Source organism: Anas platyrhynchos, chromosome 1 (genome assembly GCF_047663525.1).
Source record: "Anas platyrhynchos isolate ZD024472 breed Pekin duck chromosome 1, IASCAAS_PekinDuck_T2T, whole genome shotgun sequence".
NCBI lineage: Eukaryota > Metazoa > Chordata > Aves > Anseriformes > Anatidae > Anas > Anas platyrhynchos.
The window spans coordinates 73,823,176-73,847,437 of record NC_092587.1 but is presented as its reverse complement, the minus strand read 5'-3'; the positions used below and the strand labels follow the sequence as shown (position 1 = coordinate 73,847,437).

General features: G+C 38.3%; 1 protein-coding gene across 1 annotated transcript in view; it reads right to left on the bottom strand.

Moving 5' to 3' along the window:
• Window positions 1–23,694, bottom strand: part of EFCAB6 (EF-hand calcium binding domain 6) — a 78,689-nt gene extending 54,995 nt beyond the window's left edge. Inside the window, 4 exon segments of the mRNA XM_072033085.1 lie at window positions 5,530–5,750; window positions 8,150–8,267; window positions 23,049–23,220; window positions 23,645–23,694. Coding sequence (XP_071889186.1) covers window positions 5,530–5,750; window positions 8,150–8,267; window positions 23,049–23,220; window positions 23,645–23,694 — 561 coding nt within the window.
• Window positions 23,695–24,262: the final 568 nt, after the last annotated feature.

Genomic DNA, 24,262 nt, shown 5'->3' with positions numbered 1-24,262 from the left:
ACCCCATAGACTTCCATCAGCTTATCATTAAGCTAAGACATTCTTCAGCAGTCATGTAGCAATATTTAGCATTATTTACTCTTTGTTTTAGGCTGTTACATAATGTAGCTTCTGGCCCATTCAATCCAGCATCTGGAATAGAGAAATCAGAGTGACAAATTTTGAAAAGATGATATTAAACATATCTGATAAATAGCATTGTAGTATACAAAAAGTAAAACAAGAAACTCTTCTTTAGTGCCCAAACACGATGACTTACAGTAACTGTATACAACACTAGGGGTGTCCAGCCAATTTACAGTAACTGCCTCAGCTGCTACAGTTTTCCCAGTACAAGGTGAAGAAAGGTCATAGTGGATAATCTCAGTGGAAGAAAGCACAGATGAGACAAGGTCTTTTTGCTTTTCCTTTAGCCTTCTCTGGAAGAGTCTGGCTCTTTTGAGGAAGGAAGGTATCAGACTGGGGGAGGAGAAGAGGAATACCATAAAACCCATGATTTGTTGTTGTATGAGGGAACTCATCGTCTGCAGCTGCTACAGACAATGTCACAAAAATTAATTAGACTTGTCTTTGATTGTGTAGTACAACTACTGCATGCTAGATCATCTCCCCTGGAGCATTTCTATCACAGCTAACCCCTCCTCTGTTTTGAATCAATGTAAACTATTTCAGGAGACCTGACATCAAAATGATCCTTACTTTCCAGTTCAGACAGAGTATCTTATCTCAGACTATTTCGCTTGATGTTCATTTCCAGCAAGATTTAGTCCTGCACAAATGGCAGCTTCATATTTTCACAATTCTAATTTGTGCATTTTAATATTGCACAACCCAGCAGGATCAGGAATAGGAGACATCCAGCTTCCCAGCAGGGCACATGTGTACTTCCAGTCCTGAAGGGCTAAGGTATTTTTAGGCCACAGAAAAGCTACTTTGGTCACTGTTCCAGATCTTTCTGATTCCTTCTGCATATTGTACAGTGGTACTTCAGGAAACCATTTCACCATGGTTTTGGGGAAGAGATTAAATAACATATTTTGACATCTCTTGAGCATTTTATAATTTTTCTACAACATATTGGCGCGTGGAAAAGACTCCACAACCATAGGGTTGTAAAGTAGGTATACTTTATTGTGGTGCACCGGGCGCACTGGGAATAGCTTCCCTCAAAAAGGTGTGCGCCTGCCTGGTCGTCTCTCACAACTTTATACACGAGTACTGTTACATATTACATGAGCTCTAATACATATTCATTAATTTCCCTGAAAAGGAGGACCTCTTCCAAGTACTCATTTCTATACTCCCCACCCTTAGCTCCTTCTGGTTGCACCTGTGCAGTGCAGCCTGGTGGTTGTGGGCAGGGGTATTTCAGGATGAAGGCAATGAGGAAGAGGAGGTTAAACTTTTTATCTTTCTTTTTACCACCACCTCCCTGGAGTCACCATCCCTGGAAGCCTTCAAAAGACGTTTAGATGTAGAGCTTAGGGATGTGGTTTAGTGGGTACTGTTAGTGTTAGGTTAGAGGTTGGACTCGATGATCTTGAGGTCTCTTCCAACCTAGAGATTCTGTGATTCTGTGATTCTGTGATTCTGTAATTATCGGGGATGTGGATGAGAACCTAAAAACATCCTAATTATAGGGATGTAGATGAGAACTGTATGAGAAACAGATGTAAAAAAGAAGATATCGCTCAAGGCCAATGGATGAGAGGACGAACAACTCATTAGGGAAAGATGAACAACTTGTTGGCAGGAAACAAGGCAAAGGTAAACAAAAAACTTCTAAATATTGTCCAACAGCAGGTCAAAGTCCAGAAAGATAAAAAGTTTAACCTCCTCTTCCTCATTGCCTTCATCCTGAAATACCCCTGCCCACAACCACCAGGCTGCACTGCACAGGTGCAACCAGAAGGAGCTAAGGGTGGGGAGTATAGAAATGAGTACTTGGAAGAGGTCCTCCTTTTCAGGGAAATTAATGAATATGTATTAGAGCTCATGTAATATGTAACAGTACTCGTGTATAAAGTTGTGAGAGACGACCAGGCAGGCGCACACCTTTTTGAGGGAAGCTATTCCCAGTGCGCCCGGTGCACCACAATAAAGTATTAGGATATTTTACCATATATGTAGCTAAATACTAATTCGGATAAGTTTTAGCATCTTCCCCATCTCAATATGAGTCATACAGGGGATATACAGCAAAAGCATAAATGTTGCTGGACAAAAGGAGAAGATTTTCTGTGAATGAGCTCTTCGCTATGAAACCTCCACACTACATCCCAGTGTCCTGTCTCACATGGATATGCACAGTGTTCATTGGCATATTTGCTTTGTTGAAATGGTGTTTCTTTACACTATCTTGTCCAGAGGGCTACGAAGATGGTGAAAGGCCTGGAGGGGAAGACGTACGAGGAACAGATGAGGGCACTGGGCCTGTTCAGCCTGGAGAAGAGGAGGCTGAGGGGAGACCTCATCGCAGTCTACAACTTCCTCGTAAGGGGGTGTCGAGAGGCAGGAGACCTTTTCTCCATTAACACTAGCGACAGGATCCGCGGGAACGGGGTTGGGCTGAAGCAGGGGAGGTTTGGGCTTGACATCGGGAGGAAGTTCTTCACGGGGGGAGTGGTTGCACACTGGAGCAGGCTCCCCAGGGAAGTGGTCGCTGCACCGAGCCTGACTGAATTTAAGAAGAGATTGGGCTGTGCGCTTAGTCACATGGTCTGAACTTTTGGGTAGACCTGTGCGGTGTCAAGAGTTGGACTTGATGATCCTTAAGGGTCCCTTCCAACTCAGGATATTCTATGATTCTATGATTCTATGATCTCTTTCCTTAGGTTTATAGAGAAAACAGTTCATCAAGAAAGACAGCAACTCCTAAAACCTAACCAGGTGAGCCATCCCTATGCAGCAAAATGGTTTACATAGCTGAAGCTACAACAAGATTACACTGCACAGCATGTAGCCTCCCAGAAACCTTTGGATGAGAAAGGAAAAAAAAAAAAAAGCAACCCCCATATGTCTTCCCATTGATTAAATATTGCCACCAGCTTGTAGGTATGTCTTCCTTCATGTGTTTACCAAATTTCTAGTATGCTCTATTATAACTTGAAAGTAATTCACATCAGATTTTAAAACAGGAAAAACTTACAAAAAACGTATGCACTGACATTTCTGTACACCTTCCTCCACACTGAAAAGAAAAAATTTAAAATATTGGTCTGTCTTCAAGGAATGTTTCCTTTCTTTTTATATTATTTACATACTCCTCCACACACACACACAAAAAAAAAAAAAAAAAACAAAAACAAAAAAAAAAACACCTCTATAGCTACTTTGATGATATCACTAAATTGTATTCATTGCATCATATTTTTCTTTCTCCCAATCTGATTCTGTAAACTGTACTCATCCATACAGACACATGCATTATCCCTCCTTTTTTTTCAGTTCCAGTCTGTATTGAATTCTAGTCAAAATTTCTACTCATTTTACCTTCCTACTAAAGCTTATCAGAAGAAAACTAGGACTCTTTACCAGCAATACAACTATAGACAAAGGGGTCAGACTTCTCCCTACCTTAATAAATTATACAAAAATAGAAGTTAGGGCTTCTTTTTCTTTCCCTTCTGACATTTGAGACTTACTTTATATCAAACACTTCCTCTTACAACCATGAGATAAAGTAACATCCTGAAAGAAAATCTGTGATTCTCAAAATTGATAAACAAAAGCTTTAAAAACAGGAAAAATACTGTTGATTCTTGACTTAAATCAAAAAGCTGGCACACTCACTTTCACCCAGACTAACCTGCTTCAAATGTCATTTATTATGCTACTGGATGAAAGCATGTTATATTGATGGACAGATGTTTAGCCAGCTGTAGTCACAAACTTCTAAACTTCAAGGTCTGAATGAAACAAAGTCTGAATATTATGTCAGCCAGCCACAAGTCAGCTCTCCCCCTTGTCTTAGATCTAAAAAAGAAATAATGACAGCAGAAAATAATAGTAGCAGTGTGGAAAAAAGTAAAACCACACCTCTGACAAAAATAACAGAGGCATAATACAGAAGTTAATACAGGCCTTGAAGCTGCAAAATTTCCATTGATGTCGGTGGCATCCAAATTTTATGCAGGAAGTCTGGACTTAAAACATAAAAGAATAATCATAGAATCATTCAGGTTGGAAAAGATCTCTAAGATCATCTAGTCCAACCCTGAACCTAGTTCTAAAGTCCACTGCTAAAGTATGCCTCTAAGTTCTACGTCTACATGTTTCTTGAAGACCTCCATGGATAGTAACTCAACCACTTCCGTATTCCAATGCCACACAACCCTTTCAGTAAAGAAATTTCTCCTAATATCCAACCTAAACCTCCGCTGGTGCAACTTGAGGCCATTTCCCCTCATCTTATTGCTTGGTGCTTGGGAGAAGAGCCCAGTTCCCACCTTACTCAACCTTCTTTAAGGTAATTGTAAAGTACAGTAAGGTCTCCCCTGAGCCTTCTTTTGTCCAAGCTAAACAACCCCAGCTCCCTCAGCCACTTCTCATAAGACTTTTTTTCTAGACCTTTCATCAGCTTTGTTGCTCTTCTTTGGACACGATATACAAGAAGATACATAGAAAAAGATATACAAAAAAAAATAATAATACTGGCTTTACACTTCACCCAGGGTCCCATCCTAAGAAAATGAATTCAGATTCCATCATATTTGTTTTTAAGAGTCAGAAATCAAGACATTTACTCACAGTGCCTTAAAATCAGTGAAATTACTGATGGAGTAAAGCAAATAGCTGAGATGAAAAAATTATGAATATATTCCTCTGGCCTGCATTCCTCAGCAACAGCAAATCAATAATGGACACCACATCTTCATAATATGGGTGAACAATTCATCTATGTCTATAAAAACAGTAAACCTAGATCTCTCTCACTGGGATTCTTGCTACTCCAGTAAAACTATCAATTAATTTATAGATAACCACATTTCAGCAGTCTCTAGCAGAAAAGTCCCTTAACAGCTTTAACATTCAAAAGCACTACTTTAAATTAAAGCCATAAACCAAAAAGTAACCAGATCACACCACAGAGTTCCAGTTGTATATAGCACCACTAAAAAACTTATCACTAATGGCTTACTAACAGATCTTTCATTCCTGAAATGAATACTTTTTTTTTTTTTTTTTTTTTTTTTTTTTTTTTTTTTTTTAATACAGAACAAAAAAATGTTTCTGGACTCCACTACTACAAAATCATTTCTTGCAATTTAGGATATAACATAATCCCCAGACTGAATAAGAGTAAGAAATGATGTGGGTGACAATACACTCAAGGCAGAGAGACCGGTCAGTCACTCTGCGATCTTTTAGTCACTCTGTAATCTCCATCACACCTCTCTATGGACCTTTAGCCCACATCCCATATGTTCCAGTTTCCCTCCAGCCTTGGGTCAGCTACTCAGAAGTTTAACTGGATCAGAAGTGAAAGAACTACAGAGAGAAAGTTCATCTATGTGCTAGAAATCATACCACTGATCTCTTCCTAATTTCACAATAGTATTTTCTTGAAAAAGAAAAGTTCAGTATCTTCCACAAAAGGATTTTTTCATGCTGCATTGGTACTAAAGTTACTTTACCTTCCAATGTTGCAACAAAATCCAGATAACTCAACCCTCCATCTGGCACCCCTAGCTTTTCCATTAGTAGATTGAACTGACCATCATCCACTGGCATGCCATGATCTTCCAACACTTGTTACAAGAGAAATAGAATAATCTATATAATGGCCCATTTTGTTACTTAATATGCCACTTCAAATAGTAAAAGTCTGGATGTTTTATCCTATGGCTCAACTTGATATTACTCTGAAAACTGTTCTCTCTTCCTTATATTTGCAGTAAACCATTTAAATATAGATCTAATCTGCACAACTTAATTCTACACAGAAAGAGACAGAGCAAAATTAGACTGAGACTGGCATTTTAAGTAAAAGCACCAAGTGACAGACTAAGATTAAATTTTACCTGGAAAGTAAAAAGTGAGAAGAAATAAAGCTCACTCATTTAGCAGACTGGAAGAAATCTGTCATTTGTAGTTTGCTACTATCACTTTTCTCCACACACCTGCCAAAAGCATTTCCTGGACAAGAAATGCTGCAGAATGGTTTCAAATCCATGAACCTAGCTGCACAGTTGAACATAGCTGCAGCCAGTTGGAAGGTTAATAACACATCTTGGTTACTGCTCTTCAAATAAGATTTGGGGATCCATTTTAGGTAATCTAATTTGGCAAAATCTGATCTTTCTGTGTTCGTCCTATGTCCCCTTTTCTCTCTCTCTCTTTTTTTTTTTCTTTTTTTTTTTTCCCATCCAGACCCTCTGCCTCTCTGTCTCCATCTAAGAGCCAGAGTGCTCCAATATGGCAGCAGTCTCCCATTGTAATGTTACCTGGTAGGTGATTGTAGAGGGGTTCCTGTTTTTCTTCTCTTTTTCCCACCTCCTGTTTCCCTGAAAAGTTGTAGTTGCAGCCCTTGCTGCTGCTGAGGGCTTCCTGCAAAACCTTTCATTTCTTTCAACTGCTTTGTAACTCCTGATTTAGGTGTTTTCCTTTATAACTATCCTGCACAGCTCTGTCCTGGTTCTCCAAGTGTTCCTACAGTGATTACTCCTATTATTATATTCTAGTTAATTGCACAGATTAAAAGGAAAAAAAATAAATCATTAAATGGCTGAACACATAAAGAGTGTTAAAAATAAGAATAATTAGCAAATTACCATTCCTTTCTATGGATGTAAAGCTTCTGGATAAGCAAGTACATTTTATTGTCAGTTGAATATGGATTTACCATTAGATCAAATACTTAAATAGTAGCGATAAGAAAATCTGGCCATACAAATCCAATCAAAGTTGAAGAGAATCAGTCACAATAGCAATGTTGGTGACTACAGCCTCAACTATTAACACTTTCATCTAGAGAGAAAAAAAAAAAGGATAAAATTCTTCCAAAACTGCATGCAAGATTAAGCCATATTAAATTCTAAGACTAGGTCGTAGTCTTGTGCTGAATAGCTCACAAAATACATGTACATCGTTTCTAAGTCTTATTTAAAGGAAGATGATTGATGACAACCTCACAGCGAGGAGATACTGTAACCCTTCACAAAAGTGAACCCACATATATAATATAAATTGTGGACGTTACTCCAGGATACCTGAAAAAAACTTCAATTGCCATCTTCCTGATTTCCAACTACATTAGTAATAATCCAAGTCCCAAGGTGCAAAGGCAAGGTGTATGCCTTCTTGCCCTGCTACTAGGAGAGTCAGGCCAGTGAAGCCAGAGGTGCTACATTACCCTTTGGTAAAGGAAATTAAGTTCTGCATCCCCCTTCACTAACCCTCCTCATACCTTTGGTACTGCATAAACAAGCAGCTAAAAGGTGTCCTTATGCTGCTAGCTGTAAAGAAAAACACAGACAACTGGCAGGTTTGGTATAACCCTACAAAAGTTAACTGGTGATTTTATGTCTGTAGTTTTTAGTTATTTAGACATACAATCAGTTATCATTCTGATGAATGTGTGTATTCTGTCCCTTAGTGTCCCTTCTGTCCCTATTCCTCCCTTAGTGTTACTCTTACATCACATTATCCAAATAAACAGAGTTTATCTACTTCTAAATTAGGCAGACATATATTGCCTGTTTCTATGGTTTGGCCTGGAATAACAAATCCAAATGCAAGCATCCTTTTATGTTTATCACTATACTATTTACTGTTTGATTAACTTGTTCCACCCTGGAGGACAAGCAACACTGTCCATTGGCTACCTGGCTGCTCTAGATGAGTCTGTAGGCCAGAGTAGCACTTTTCAAACTTGACATAAATGTAGGCAGTGAGGTTGGCATACCTCCAAAGAACAGTAGACAATGTAGATCACTTAACTTCAGCGTTACCCAAAAATGTTTAACAAAATACCCAACCATATGCACTTGGGACAGGTTACGTTGCCTGAATATTGGTGCCCAGTGCCATCTGTGATAACGTGATGTATCAAAAACATTTACACGTGGCTTGCAGCTGTGATACGGGGAGTCCCACACTCTTCTGAAGCAGAATTTGAAGGCCAGGGTAGATTCCCCACAATGCTTACAGTGGTAGTAGACACCTATTTCTAGATATTCTTCTACAGAGATCAGGGGGTTTTGGTTGACGGCAAGTTGAGTATGAGCCAGCAGCATGCCCTGGAAGTCTAAAGGGCCAACTGTACCCTGGGGTGCATTAGGTATGGCATTGCTAGCCGGTCAAGGGAAGTATCAGTCTGCTCTGCTCTGGTGCAGCCTCACCCTGAGTACTGCATGCAGTTTGGGGCACCATGGTATAAGAAAGACAAAATTATTGCAGTGTCCAAACAATGGCCACAAAGATGATAAAGGGTCTAGAGGACAAGACATGAGAGGAGCATCTGAGGTCCCTTGGTTTGTTCAGCCCAGAACAGAGCATACTGAGGGGGGGCCTCATAGTGGCCTGCAGCTCCCTCATGAGGGGAGCGGAGGTGCAGGTTCTGAGCTCTGCTCTCTGGGGACAGCGACAGGAACGAAGGGAATGACATGGAGCTGGGACTGGGGAGGGTCAGGCTGGGTGTTAGGAAAAGGTTCTTCACCAAGAGGGTGGTTGAGAACTGGGATAGGCTCCCCAGAGAAGTGGTGAAGGCACTGAGCCTGCCAGAATTCAAGAAATGCTTGCACAATGCTCTTAGACATAGGGTTTGGTTTTTGTGTGGTCCTGATTGGACCCAGGAGTTGGACTTGATGATCTTGTGAGTTCCTTCCAACTTGGGATATTCTATGATTCTTTATTGACCACTGAAACTCCACAAGTTGAAAAGCAGCTGTGCTCCTAAACAATTCAGGGCAGGGGTTGAAGAACATCTTGGTAGAAATGTCAGGAAAGTTAAAGCAGTAGCAATGCAAAAACTTCCAGTTGAAATTCCACTTGGACAGTGATTAAAACCCCTTGGTTTTGTAACAGGTTCAGAGATTTTTAAAGATCACGAGTGATGGCGACTCAGTTTCAGCTTGCATTTCACCTGGAAATACACATGCCCAGACAGCTCCCAGAGACATAAGGTAGTCAGCCACTTTGGTTCTAACAAGAAATCCCTTTTAATCAGCCTTATTCACAGAGCTCTCATCCTCATTCAGTCCAGAGGAGGTTTATTTCACTTTTTTTTTTTTTTTTTTTTTTGAATGATGAAAAGCAGCAGCAACAGCAGAGCAGAGATCCTGGACAATATACAATATTCCACCTAGCTGGGCACTTTAACACATCCTTAATAGGTGTATTGTTAACAAGAAAATTTTAAGAAAAAAATAAAAATGTTTTGTGTGTTTTGTCCTCCCTCTTTCCCTTCCCTTCATTTCAAAGCAATTTCACTTTCTGCACACCGTTGCAGAAAGATATCTACGTAAGGGTATGAAGACATGTGGCTAGATGTAACTATAGCGTTCATATAGCGTTCATATAGCTAGATGTAACTATAGCCCTTACAGCCAGTACATTTGCCTATGCAACAGTAGCTGGCAAAAACACGTGCAATCCATGGAACATGGATGGGAAAATTATGTTTATTGCTGAACCACAGTAAAAATAGATTTTCACAAGGGACTATGCAGGCCATTTTCAAAGGTACAATTCTTTTTTGACCTTCCAACTCTTATCTTACCTCAGTATCTGGATGAAGTGTAGAGTATGAATTACTATCATAACACTATTTAGCAGCAGCTCTTGCTTAAACCTATGTAGACAAGGGGAGTATTACTGCCATCATGTCTCTTTTCCTGCCCCATGTCAACTTTCAGCAAAGCATTTTGCTTTGAAATGTGGAAAGAAAAAAATGTACAGCTGGGTGCCGTCAGCATCACAGCTACAATCCCAAATCCATGACCTTATGAGTCTGTCTAAAGGACAACACACAGAGTTAGATAAGCAGTCAAGGCAGCAATGGGCCCTGGGAATTCCACATAAAAACATACCTCAAAAAGACATACAAAATCCAGTTGGAATCCTTGGCAAGTAAAAACTATACAATTTCAACACAATCATATTGTTGTGGATTTTTTTCCGCAAAAATATTACAGTGGAAAATTACAACATGCTCAAATCACCTGAACTCATATAAGAGTTAGAGGAAGGTTCTCCTTTCCTGTTGGAAAACAGTCAACACCCTGAAATGCTACTACATGGCTTTAGGAGATGTCCTTTATACAACTCCTTTGAAAGCAGAGCAAGAGTGACCAAGGAAGACAGCCAGGGACCCCAGGGAACTCCCCTGACTGCAGCATGATTACAAGCCACACTGAAGTCCATGAGAGGTTCAGAGGAGCATGAAGCTCAGAAATCTGAAAGATGACATAAAACTAGTTTACATAATTCTCACTAAAGTGTCATGCTATATCTGTTAAGAAACTTATTCTTCATGTAATGATATCCAGTTCCTAACAATTACTACTGTGGAGTTACAGACGGTTTAAAATACTCTGAGTTAAGGCTATTCTTTTAGATATGCCCACTCACTTTGCATAAGAGGTGTATTAAGAGCTGACATTAGACCTCCATGTCCCAACTGTGTCTCGCAAATCCCAATTCATACATGTTCTTTTTGACACGGCAAGCAGTTGAAGTTTTTAAGGTGAAATGCTGCTACAGGATAACAATTTTAAGTCTTTTAACACAAGCTGAGAATCTTTCTCAATAACCTTCATGAGGCCTGTTTAGCTCATTAGTGACTGAAACAATCCTGAAGGATTTAACCCTAGCTGTGTGAGCAGGCACAATGATAAGACAATAAGCATCCTTTTGGAAAAAGCACAAGAAAGAGAAAAACATTTTTCCTACCTTCTGCAAGCCAGATTTACTAATTTTCCCATATGATTGCTTGTTATAGGTAAAAAAGCTTTCTTTAATAGTTGCTACCCGTTGTAAAAGGCTGTCCATCAGCCTTTTAATTAATTAATCGACAGTTCTATTCTTGGCATACATGTATTTGTTAGCTTGATCTTCAATCTGCTTCTTTCTAAAACTGAAAGACTGTGCATGAAGACAAATTGTTTATTTTTTGTAGTTTCAAATATTTGATTCAGCAATAATGAACAAGACTAACTACAAACAAGACATGGACACAGAAGTTTTTTTGATGCAAAAGAAAATGACAGGTTGATCAAGTAAAAGCACACATTGATTCCAAGGCCTATATTGTGCAACCATGTTTTAAGTATAGCTGGTTCTTAAAAAGAGCTTGCTTTTAAAAATACAAACAGATTGACATTGCTCTGCAGTATTTATTTTGCAAATTGAGATCCTAGACCTCCAAATCACAGGCTTAGTTTATAATGAGCCTGGGTTTTTACATCAGCTAAGGACCAACCTCTATCCTTTAATACATACTGAGTTAACAGAAGAGAACTAAGCCAACATGAAAGAAGCTAATTAAAGTCTTTACATAGATTTTTAAAAGGATAAAATGTCACTTTTATAACCTTTATGTCACTTTTATAACTTCCTGTGAAGGTGAAATTTCCTCTTCTTGGATCCCAAGTAGGTCACTTCCTTTTTTTTTTTTCCTTTTTTTTTTTTTTTTTCTCCTTTGTGAGGAATGGACAGCATACCTTTCTTTTTCAGGCTCTCTAAGAAAGTTAATAGATATTAACTGTATATGTTTTCTGCTGTAATACCAAAACCTTCATCAATAAGCCATTAATGTAAATAACAATTAAATATTTAATAACTTTAAAAGACAGAAAAAAAATAAATTAAAGGGTATGTAATGTGTCCCACTTGTACATATTTTGCCTTTGTTATGGATTTACCCCATGAAAAGGAAAGATAGAACAATTACTTTTGTTTAATCTGAGAGCATGTATTTCCATATAAGCAAAATGCAGAATATTCAGCACTCCTATTTTTATAGTTTTATTAAGTATATTTTATAGTATTCCCTAAACTTAAAGATAATCTTAAACTTTCAACTCTCTTTCTAAAAATATGCCAATGAAGAGTTATTCTTTGATCTGAATAGCACATAGAACATTAACTCTACGCATCCCAAGAGGAATCAAAAGATGACAGTTACTGGTAGATCTCTTCTGAGTAAGTCAGGTGGACTCATCTCCTGAAGTGACCTGGTCTTCTGAGAGGTCTTCTATCTTGTGTGAAAACAAGAGATTGTGAAAACATTACCAACTTTACCTGCCACATTCTGGTGATTAATATACTCTCCTGCTTATCCATACAGGCCTTGGCATGAATGACCCCCAGGAAAATTAAAAAGTAAACACAGGACTGGTGAAGAAGGTAAATTCAAATGTTCTTTATATTGTTCCACTTTACTGGAGTTCAAGACTGAGGCAAAGGCTGGGCGTATCCTAGAAATAAATGAACGATTATTTGCAGCATGTTATCTGGAAGGCTATCTTCCTTGTCAGTGGCTTATTCTTGGAAAGCTTGATAACTTCATAATAACCTTAAGTACTGTGTGCAGTTTTGGGTGTCACAGTATAAGAAAGTATAAAACTGTTAGAGAGTGTCCAAAGGAGAGCTAGAAAGATGAAGAAGTGTCTGGAGTTCAAGACGTACAAGGAGTGGCTGAAGTCACTTGGTTTGTTCAGCCTGGAGAAGAGAAGACCGAGGGGATACCTCATTGTGGTCTATAACTTCCTCATGAAAAGGAGTGGAGGGGCAGGCACAATCACCTGTCTCTGGTGACCAACGATAGGACCTGAGAGAACGGCACGGAACTGGGAAAGGGAACGGTCAGGTGGGGTTGTTAGGGAAAGGTTCTTCACCAAGAGTGTGGTTAGGCACTAGAAGAGGTTCCCCCAGGGCAGTGGTAATGGCCCCGAGCCTGCCAGAGTTCAAGAAGTGTTTGTGTAGTCCCAAAGCTATGGACAACATTTGGACAATGCTCTCAGACATAGGGTCTGTTTTTTTTGTGTGGTCCTGACTGGACACAGGAGTTAGACTAGATGATCCTTGTGGGTTCCTTTCAACTTGGGATATTCTATGATTCTAATAGACAAGTCTTCAATTAGGATTGAAAAAGGGAGCTGTGCTCATGGGAAAATATTAACCAAAGCCACCTAGCTGAGGGTCTATAACTACCTGGAATAGGGTCACACATAACAGATTTACACAAGAGACATAGCCAGACAGAAAAGATCAAGCATGCTGATTGTCAGTGCATGAATACAAGAAAAGTGGTATAAACAAGGGGACATGGAAGTCCTTATGGTTCCTGGAAGACCTTAGAATTTTACCATTTGGTAAATTAAACCTTATTTAGAGTTTTACTGATAAAAGCCTAAGAGAATCTGAGTGCTAAAGTTATAGGATGCTTACTATACATCCTCAAGAGGGAACACAGGATTTAGATTTAAAGCTTTTGGAAATCTGAAGATTTCTTTCTAAGAAAAAAAAAAAAAATCATCCAGGGTAAAAAAAGATTTTAACTGGTAGAGTAAAGATTACAGCAGAACACAGGTTGTCCAGCCAATTACCAGAATGTGTCAGTGGTATCCTGTTGATGCTGAAAAATCTAGAGAAGTGAAAATCTTTCTAAATTTTATTCTAACTAATCAAGAGGAATGGCTTGAAAAGGGAGAATACAGCTTAGGCAGGAGTGTTGATGGAACAACAAAGCTTATGATTCTTGTAAAAGGAAGGCAGGAGAACAATGAAAAAAAGCATATTTCTACATACTCAAGAAAGTAAGGTATCATAGGAAATGAGTTTAAAGGGAAAATGACTTAAGTAGAGCTGGCAGTACATCAGTGTAGCATGCCACCGTAGTATAAAAGAGAAGCATGACCAAAATCTGAAAGGCCATAACACAATATGAGATTCAGTATCAAAAACATCAAGAGTAATTCTATTAATACTTCATTCTATAAATACTTCAATAATATAAAAGCAATCAAGAAAAATGCAGGCTTTCTATTCAATATGGAAAGAAAACTATCAACAGGTTATATTAAGGGGAATGAAGCTCTTAAAGACTGTTTCTGTATCAGTCTTCAACAAGAAGTCAAATGTAAACAGGTAGTTTGAAAATGAACGCTAGTAAGAAATAAGGCAAGAACACATAATAAATTTTGCTATGTATTCAAATTGGTATGTAAAGAACTGGCTAAAATGGTGCCCCACATTTATGCAGAAAAGCACACACACCACCTAGCTTTAAAAAGAGGAAAGGAAAAGAACTAGAGAGTTAGACATATTTCTAAGAAATCTTTTCCGGCTTTCAGGCAGTAATTACAGAGTCACAAAGAGTTCAAAGCCTGTTAAGAGACATGAGCCACTAGGGATCCTTATGATCTACCCTGATTTCAGGCAAGCTTATATTTTAAATTATACTACCCTCCAAACAGCACCACTTTCACCTCGGTTTCCTAAGGAAATAAGAATAATGCAACCAACCAACATGAATGGTGGGTAGTCAGGTGATGCTTTCAAACAACTGGCCTCCTTCCAATCGCTAGTGAAGCTGAAAAGAAGTCAGATAGTTGAAGAGGAAAAAAAGAAGGTTCAGGATGATCTGTGACAAGATGCATCACTAACAGAATTGTTGATTTCAGATACTCCTGTCTTCAGAGCTGCTGATTAAAATATGATCTTTGCACAGGGGAGTAGCCTCTGTTTTACGAAATAGCACCCTTAGAAATGAGGGAAGGTAGGCAGTGAGAATACCTTAATGGATGTATTAAGGTAAATATTTTTTTCACTGGGTTCAAGTGAAAGGAAATACATGTGTCCAATATAATTTTAAGGAAAACAAAGCTCATCATATTAGAATACATTATTTTTTTCCAGTTTCTTTTGTTTTTGTTGGTTCATTGATTGGTTTGGTTTGCATTTTGTTTTCTGCTGGATTATGTAGACATTTCCATATATTCAAAATAAGAATTGAGTAAACCAAACATCTTCATAACGTGGGTGCCAATATTAGTGATACTGGTTCAGACAGATGGAGGCCATACTTGGAGACCTGCAGTAGTCACAGCCATGAGGTGTACTATTGTTCCTGAGTAATGAGCCACACTGATTCCACAGAGAATCACAAGCTTACTCATCAGATGTTATCTAAAGGGCAACCGCAGCTGTTGAATGATGCAGTGAGATATAATTCTTGTGGACTCTGTAAAGGAAGCTCAACCATTTTTACCTGAATTCTAGGGTCTTTGATGAATGATCTATATGTGTTTGTTCTTCTGATGCAATGCTCTCAGCATTGTACAACTGAATATATCTCTGTGAAATGAGAGATCAACTGAGGACAATATTTACTATTAGAAAAGCAGCATGTACCCTCAGTCTGAGTCTTTTTTTTTTCTTTACATTAAATAGAACATTGTCTGCATTAATAAGAGTATCTTTTTGAAAGCTCTTTTTGCCTTTTTTCTTCCCTTTGTTGGCTTCCCTTTGATATATGTGAACTGATACCATTTAAGTCACCAGGAAGAACAACAACTTTTAAATTATCCCAAAGCATCTTGTAAAAGATCCCACCAGAATTATTATCTTCATATTTAGAGCATAACCTGAATAAAATAAGAATTTGAAAACAATTTCAGAGGTTAAGAACTATACATAACACATATGTCTTAAGGCAAAGATGATCAAAGTAACACATTTCCTTTCCATATATAGTTAAGGGCATTATTCAGAAGCTTATCCTTAAGTATTGGAAACTAGCTGTCCCAGGCTCCTTCTGAAATCAAAAAGAAAGCAGGAACCTAACGTAAACACTATATCATTACCTGGAAGAGCTCTGTTGTCTCTAGAAGGAGCCTAAGAAGAAAAGTATCTCCTGCCTGTAGTTACTCTTTGTGAATACCATGTATAATTAACGCTCCAATTATAAATGGATGCTTGGAAGAAACTTGGCTCACCCACCACTACCCTGTCAAACTCAGCAGCACCGGTGGAAGAAGTAGCTAAGATTACAGCCACTGCACCACTAGACCTGACAGAAATCATGAAGGAACCCCCTGTCTACCATAACTTGCCACCTGGCATAGGAATGTAAAATGAAATCAATAATGGCTTTATTTAATACTCCTGGCTGTGAACACTAGCAGTCCAGGGCAGACGCTCTGTTAGTTCAGCCCCTTCTGTTACGCTGAAGGTAACGTCCAGCCAAGAGGTCAGCTGGGCCTGTTAAATCACCCTCTTAATTCATTCCCATATAAATTATCAGAGCTCATAAATCAAAGCCCATTTCATCAAGCCCTTGTTGCTGCTTCACTGAGCTGTTTAGCCTTCCTGGATTTCATTCATGTTCACAGAGCTCTGGGGAATTCCTGGATTAAAGCAGAATGCTCCTGTCCTTGTACCGTACTGGGGAAGTATGGCATTCTCTGCACTCCACTTACACCAAAGGCAGGTAGATTGACGCTAAAAAATATCTGTGGTAAAACACACTGGTAACTTGACATGTCATGTGTTCCAATGCCTTCCTTCTGAAAAAAATGAAATGCAAGCTTTAATTTATTTTGAGAAATCTAACCCACATCAGGGGAGAAAGTATCAGAATGGAGAGAAAGACGGAAAAGAATCTCCATTTTCTAGTATTTGTTAAGCTCTGCTCAGTGTAGAGGAAAAAACAAAACAAAACAAAACAACAAACAAACAAAAGAAGTGAAGACTTCACACAGAAAATGGCTGTGAACAACACAGCACAACATCAGCTTTGTGAGTGTAATCCATAAAAGGCTTCCAAATGCCCTTAAAAATTATTCTCTCTATTCCCCAGTCTGAATGTCATCTTACAGGTAGCCATCTGGGAGAAGCATGCCAGCTACTCTGCTGCAGCGATAGCATTATTGTCCTCAAGTGCCTCAGGATGAGTCACATCAATGCAAAAGTCCAATTATAGTAGAAGACCCCAAAGCAGAAGTATCTTTTTAAATAAATAAGACTGATGTGGCTGAACCACTGGAATTCGGAATGTAATTCAGTCACTTCATCACCTTTTGCTCAAAAACCCTGCATCCCTTAAAGAGCCCGTGCTAAATCCTCAATCTGATTATGACATTCCCAGCACAGATGTGATAGTCTTAAGCCAGTGTGTAAGCATTTAGAGGAGTCAATTATAATTCTTTTTTTGGTTATTATTTTAAAATACATCATTTTTAAATCTAGCATCTCTTACCACTGTAGAGCAGCAAATGAACAGTGTTCCTCTGCATAATCCACAATGTTTTCCTAGGATAGTTTTAAGTAAGATTTAACAAAACAAACAAACAAAACAAAACAAAAACAAAAACAAAAACAAAAACAAAGAAATATAGATTGGTAAAAAGATGCAAGTCAAAATGTTTTTAAAGAGTCAGGCTAAATCACAGAATGACGACTCTAAGAGTAATATACAAAGTAGATTTTTCAAAAATATCTCCTCAAATGTGGATGAGCCATTCTAACTTAGTTAGCTAATTTATACTCATTTATCCTAAAACCAAACATTTCTCCAACTGATTGGGTCATCTATTGCATTGAGTATAAATCCTCTCTTCATCTTATTATAAGAATTACATTTCTTCTTCAGTGTGGTCATCAGCTCTCTAGAACACAACCCTGACAAATGATACTGCTAAGAACAGGTGCTCTTATTCTTCTGCTAGAGAAGATTAAACAATGCAGCATGAATGAGACTGCGTTCATGGACTAAACATGGTCAATACAAGACTACATGTCCCTGAATGTCTCTGACAATGCAATTCAAATCTTGTCTTTTAGATTAATATTTCAGAATCCATTCCTGTGAAAAGATTCTAAATTCATCCCATCTATGGTGATACATATCTTGCTTTACTAAACACAGATAGCTGAACTGTTTAACAATGCTGCAATTCGATAATGCAAATATGCTCTACGTTCACCATATTAGAACTCCTAGAAGTATTCATTTTTTTTCCTGCAGTTTGCTAGAAAACAACTTCTTGCATCCTTTTAAAACAAAGGTAAAATACATATTCACTAAAATCATCAATGAATTAAACCCTGCCAGTGTGCCTTTCACTGCTTTATGTTGTTTTCTTACAGGGAATGTTTAGAATTTCAAGTAAAGACCACTTTGTGATTCAAAGTAACTGTAATTCCTCCCTTTTCCTACACTACAGATCTCTTATTGACACAAATAATGGTAGAAACATTATTTAGAAAATTGTATAACTGCTGAGTCCCAGGTAATTCCAAGTATAACTACTTGTTCATGATCAATGACCACTGATTTTATGCTACGTAGTGCAGAGCTATAAAACTGACAGATGATGAAAGCATATAGTTATAACAGCACACTGTGCTGGAAACATGACTTTTATGAACCCAATGCATAGCACCTGAAGTTTTCTCTAAGACATTTATAGAAAGGAAAATGCCTACAGTAGAATTGGTTTTACTGATCACATTCATGCTCGTTCGTATTTCAGGATTAAAGATTATTTTCCAAAAGCCATTTCCTGTTGGTGCTGTTGTGTTTGTTGCTCACTGATAATGATCAGCAGGACACTGGGTTGTAAATTGTCAGACTGGAACTGACTCCTTTGATTTTCCTATTATGTTTTTAAAGGCAGGAGAGAATTTCACATTTTTCTGAAAGTCACTGACTGTAAGCAGAGAAAGTTAGAGCTCCTGTGAGAGTAGATTAGACCCAATTATGACCCAATTGACCTGTTATTGCAATAAAATGCCTAAATACAATTCCCTTTCCTTTGGACATAGATACCTTAACCTCATACTCCCCATGCTTGTCGCTATTTTGACTCCCCAGTTTAGGGAGTCTGCTCATATTGAAAATAAGATTTCATGTTAACAATATTAAATTTCATTTCTCTGTTCTTTACAACAATAGACTACTGAGGAAAGACATAACATTAATTAAATTCATTTTGTATTACATTGTGTTTGAAAATACTAAATAATGCTTGATAATGACTTGGATCTCCAGCACACTAATTGTTCCTTTATAGAAAAGGCTTGTGTCACCTTTTAAATAGTGAAATTATGTCAAACTGACAAGTTCCCAACATGTAATTGTCATGGAAATAAGAGATTTACGTGCTGCTCATGTGAGGAATGGGGCATTTTCTCTGCCAATCTTTTATTTTCTATATGCTTAAGACAAACCAAAATCCTTAATGCCTCCAACTATAGCTGTCATATTAAAAGACAGGAAGAAAGATAGGGTAAGAAAAGAAATTACATTAAATCTATTACAATTCACACATCATCAACTTACTTCATAAATTGTTGATCTGACAAGGAGGGACAAGACAGCTGTAGGACTTTTCTTAGATGACTTCTCTTAATAATGCCAGTACATTTAGGATCACAGGACTGCAAAGCCTTATGAAAATCTTTCCAGTTTTCTGTGATTTAATCTGAAAGGATCTCCTCCACCTGACAATTGAATGAATTAGTAATGCAGGAAACAGCAAAAAGTGTTCCTGATATTAAACAGTGATAGTGTTACCACATGAAAAACCGTACTAAAATGACAAACATAATGTAGAAGACCAATATTTGCTGAAAATGAATCATGTTATCACTTACAGTATTACAACATAGAACAAGGAGACCAGACTTCGTAATTTTTTTTCCACTAAGCCATTTATGAGCTATCTAATGTAAAGAAAGTTATTTTTAACTAAAACAATTTTAGTATACTGATTCCAAAACATGATGCAACATCAGACCCAAGTTTATCTTTGAAAATGTTGGTTCTGAAAAATTATTTAAAAGTGACTGTGCAGGAAAGCATATACCTCACTTCATAGACCTGCTCCTTTAAGTGACTGAAGAGACATATGTACTGAATAACAATGCAGGGTTTTTACTGTCTGTCTCTCCCCTCAGTATTGTAAAAGAAAACCCACTAGGACTGAATGAGTTCCAAGTGGCACTCAGCTTACTCAGGGCATAATTTGAAGACAACAGGCTTTCACAGGGGAAAATAACGACAAAAATTGGCTTGTTTCACCTGTTTTAGGATCTGTCTATAGCAGTAGCAGTTAGAACAAAAGTGTACTCAATCTATAAGTGAAAAGGCATTAAAACCAGATGGTTCTGAAAAGAAATGAACATAGGATCACAACTTGACAGCAAATCTCCATATAACTGCAGATCTGTCCAAATACTGTACTGTGCAAAATTTCAGGTGAAAGGAAGGAGGCCGAGATGCCCTTCAGATTGTCTTGGCTGTCTGGAGGCCTAGATGGTTTTTAGGTTCAGGTTCTGCCCATTGCTGTTATTAAGATTACTCTGATTGAGTTACTTCCTAAAGTAATGATAAAAATGAAGTGATTTCTTGAAAAAGCCACCCTGTTTTATTTTTACAACCATTAGCTGCCTTTTCTACAGGAAAAGCCACATTGATGAAGCTGGCATCACCACTGAGGAGACAAAAAGTAAAGACTCCCATAAACTCAAGCTTACTTGCACCTGCTTTTCATCAATAACTGGGTACAAACCAGCTATAAAGTCCAGAGCAGATCTATACCTCCAAACAGAATCTCTCTTCAGGTGTGAAATCACAGTGGCCAGGGTCATGTGTGGCTACTATGTCATCCCAGGTGGTATTTCATCCCAACGTGACAACGATCTGTGATGCCTAACATTTCCTTTATCTGCCTTCCCCCATGCTAACCTTTATTTCATTTTGGATGCTTATTTTAAATGACAAAAAGTGGCCATTTATCTCTGTACCTCCCTACTACAAGCCTAACTGGCTTAATTTGTAAATCCAACTCAGTGTGCATATCAGCTGCATACATGCTGATAAATGTCAGCATTTGTAGTTTTCCCAATATGCTGATTTTACAGCTACTAAAGTTTGCCCTAAAATTTCAGCCAGACTGTTATTCTACTCAAAACCAGCTGGAATGGAGTTGAGCTGCTGCATCAAATGTTGCTATTGTTGGAGCTACCAGGGTGGGGGGACTCACCCTGGTTTAACTCCTAAGATCAAAGCCTTTCAAAGCAATGCATTCCATTCAGTGCTGTTCTTTTTGTGCATCTAGTATCTCTTGACAGTACTCCACTCTTCTGGTATCTGTCAAAAACACTATTCAGACTACCCAAAACAAAGCTAAACATGGAGTTAAGTCAGTTGGCATACTAATGCAAACCTAAAGAAATTTGATACTGAAAATTATCAACAGATTCTTAATACTAGGAAGATTTGCAAACTGCAGTTTATGTCTTAGAATAATCTGCTAGGCAAAGAAGTATTGCTTAATCTCTGTCAAATTAGATAAATACTGAATACTGGCATAGTGAATTGAAATTTTGACCACAGGATTCAGTATTGTGGTGTAATTGCCTGAAGTAACTAGGAAAATAAAACTAACATTCACATTTTAAAGAAAATGTACAGCATTGAAGAGACTTTCAGGGTAGGGCATAGCTGCATTACCTGAGTGTTCCCTAGGCTTCCAACCTTAGATGCTATCATGCTGGGGAAACCTGGTGCGCCAGCTCTAAGGAACAGTATGGAGGGTAGAGTGGAGTGGAGACACCACGGCAGGGCTCTGTAACCAGGTGGGGACTCAATTGTTCTTGTGCACACCGAGACTGGTATGCTGCATTTTTTGCTACCCTGAGCCAAGGACATGTCATGTTTTAACAAATGCTGTACCCTAGTGTACTTTTTGCTCATTATAATATCAGTATAATACCAAAACACACCTCTATCCCAAAAGCTACCCACCTCCAAGGTGCGACCACCCCTCACTGAGCATGCGCTCTGAATTTCTTGGAGCCTATTACTTTAAATGGAGACGGGAGAACTTTTCACCAATCACAACTAAGATATGCTTGACTAGAGCCACTCAAGCTCCACCTAAAAGATAGAAAATAATATAAATTGGCCTAAGAGAGAGGGGATGTTAGGGAAGATACCACTGTCAGGGGAGGGAACACAACATCCTTAGGACCCGAGGGAATACAACATCCTTAGGACCTCCTGACTCCTGGGACCAGTCGATGGGCTGAGCCTCTCTTGTTCTCCCATTGGGATGCCTTTGGGTGAGATCTGAATACTTGCTTATAAATCTCTCTAGAGTCTTTGATCTTTTTAACGCGTTAATTTCTAGGCTGCGCACCTGTAACATCTGTGTATTTCATCCATGCTAGCTTGCTTTTGCAGACAGTCACTTTCGTCAGCAACCCAAAGAACCTATGTACTTGTTGCTGTAATAAATCACACTTGATTGCATTGTTATAGCTCTCATTAGGTGCAACCAGGGTAAGTGTGGTTATACGTTATTGGTGAATCCGTGACTGTGATAGTTCAGTGTTCTGAATCCAACCAGACCCCTAATGGTTAATGCGTTATTGGTGAATATCCGACTGGACCCCTAATGGTTGATGCGTTATTGGTGAAATCTGTGATTGTGATAGTTCAGTACCCTGAATCGGGCCCATAACAGTTAATCAGCTACACCCATTAACGCGACAAGTATGTATGTATCTATGTACATACATACTGAATATACACTCTGAACATATACTCTCTATGTATGGTGAATGGTTCTAAAGGAAAACATCACAAGGAGCCTGCAAATTCAGAAGGTATCAAAGCTGTGTCCAGGAAAATATACAACCTCTGTGTAGTATATAGCATACAATTTGAACAGATGTATATTATAAAGAATAAAAGATAAAATAAGAAACGGCAAAATCTCAGCAAAACACATCTGACACCTGAAAGCTAAGAAGCACTACTAGTCCCTCATCTGCTGTACAAACGTATGTGAGCTAGTGATTCTGCATAAGTTTTCAAAAACATCTCATAACCATGAGATTGCCTTCCAATTGATGCGTCAAAAGAAAGAGTCTAGAAGCACTGATTAAGAAGAAGATTTACATTGCTGGAAAGCATGTGAACATATTAACATAGACAATAACGGTATGCAGAGTGTAACATTTTACTAAAATACAATGCAGCATTTTGCTGCAGCTGTTATAGGGGAAATTATCATTAAAGAAATATCACTTACCATGGATTCTTTTTCTTCAGACAAGTCTACAAATTCATAATAGTCAAGGTATCTAGTCTGTTCTGGATCAATTATCTGGATTAGTTCCTGGAAGTCTTTATCTTTCACTTGAAAAACAAAGTAATGGAAAATGTGATGAAGGTCATTTCTTGTGATTTTTCCATCTTTTTTTCTAAGAAAAAAAAGAAAGCATAGAAAGCATGTATAAAAAAGGGAAAATGTTTACTAAACCAGTGCTAATTCTAACATGCTATTCTGACTCGTGGAAAGCTGACTCCACAATCAGTAAGACTGTAAAGTAGGTATAAGTTTTTTATATTCAGCGCTGGGCAGCATGGGGGTAGTCCCACCAAAATGCATGCGCACCTAACACAGCAACTTGCCATGGTTATATGCAGTAAAGAGTTAGATATGCATGAGGTTCCCCAATACGCCTATACATATGCATGACCTGTCCCCACTTAGTATTAAAATTAGCTACAAGAAGTCATTTCCATAAATTCCTCTTGTCTGCGCTTGCTCAGTGCCTTGTGGTAGTGGGCGTTGAGGGTTGTGGGGATGAAGTAAGATGTCTTCATCAGGGTTGAACTTTTCACCTCATCTCTTTGCGCATGCCCTCTGAGGCCTTGGTCACAATCTGGGCCATAAGGTTGGTTTGATCTGGTTCTTGGGGTCTGAGAGGCTCCTGTTATCTCGAGGCCTTGTATGTTTAACATTCCTTATCTTGTCTCTTTGTCCTCATCTCTGACCCCTTGGTTAAAGTCTGAACCAGGGAGGGCTCCTGTTATCTGGAGGTCTAAGTGAATCAATCGCTCTCTAATTTCTAATCCCAATGATTCAGTCCCCCCCTTTTCTGGAAAATCTAGTATATTCTTTTACTTAATATAAAAATTATTCTTCCCAGTCTCTATATGTACCCCTCAAAAGTGCCATGCACTTTTTTCAAGGAAGCTAACATAGACATTCGTTGTAGTAATTTCCAATTCCAGACAAGTATTACAAAAGACAATATTAAACTTATACCAACTAACATCAATAAAACAATAATTGGGTGACACAATGTGTTCAAAATCCCAGTTGCAGTTGGCGACCATCCAAAGAGTGTATCCCACCAGTTGTGATTTGTGTCTTGTTTTACTCTTTGCAAAACTCTGCTTATTTCCTTTGTATCATGATGGACAATGATTAGAGTCTTCTCTCCATTTTCCTGTCAT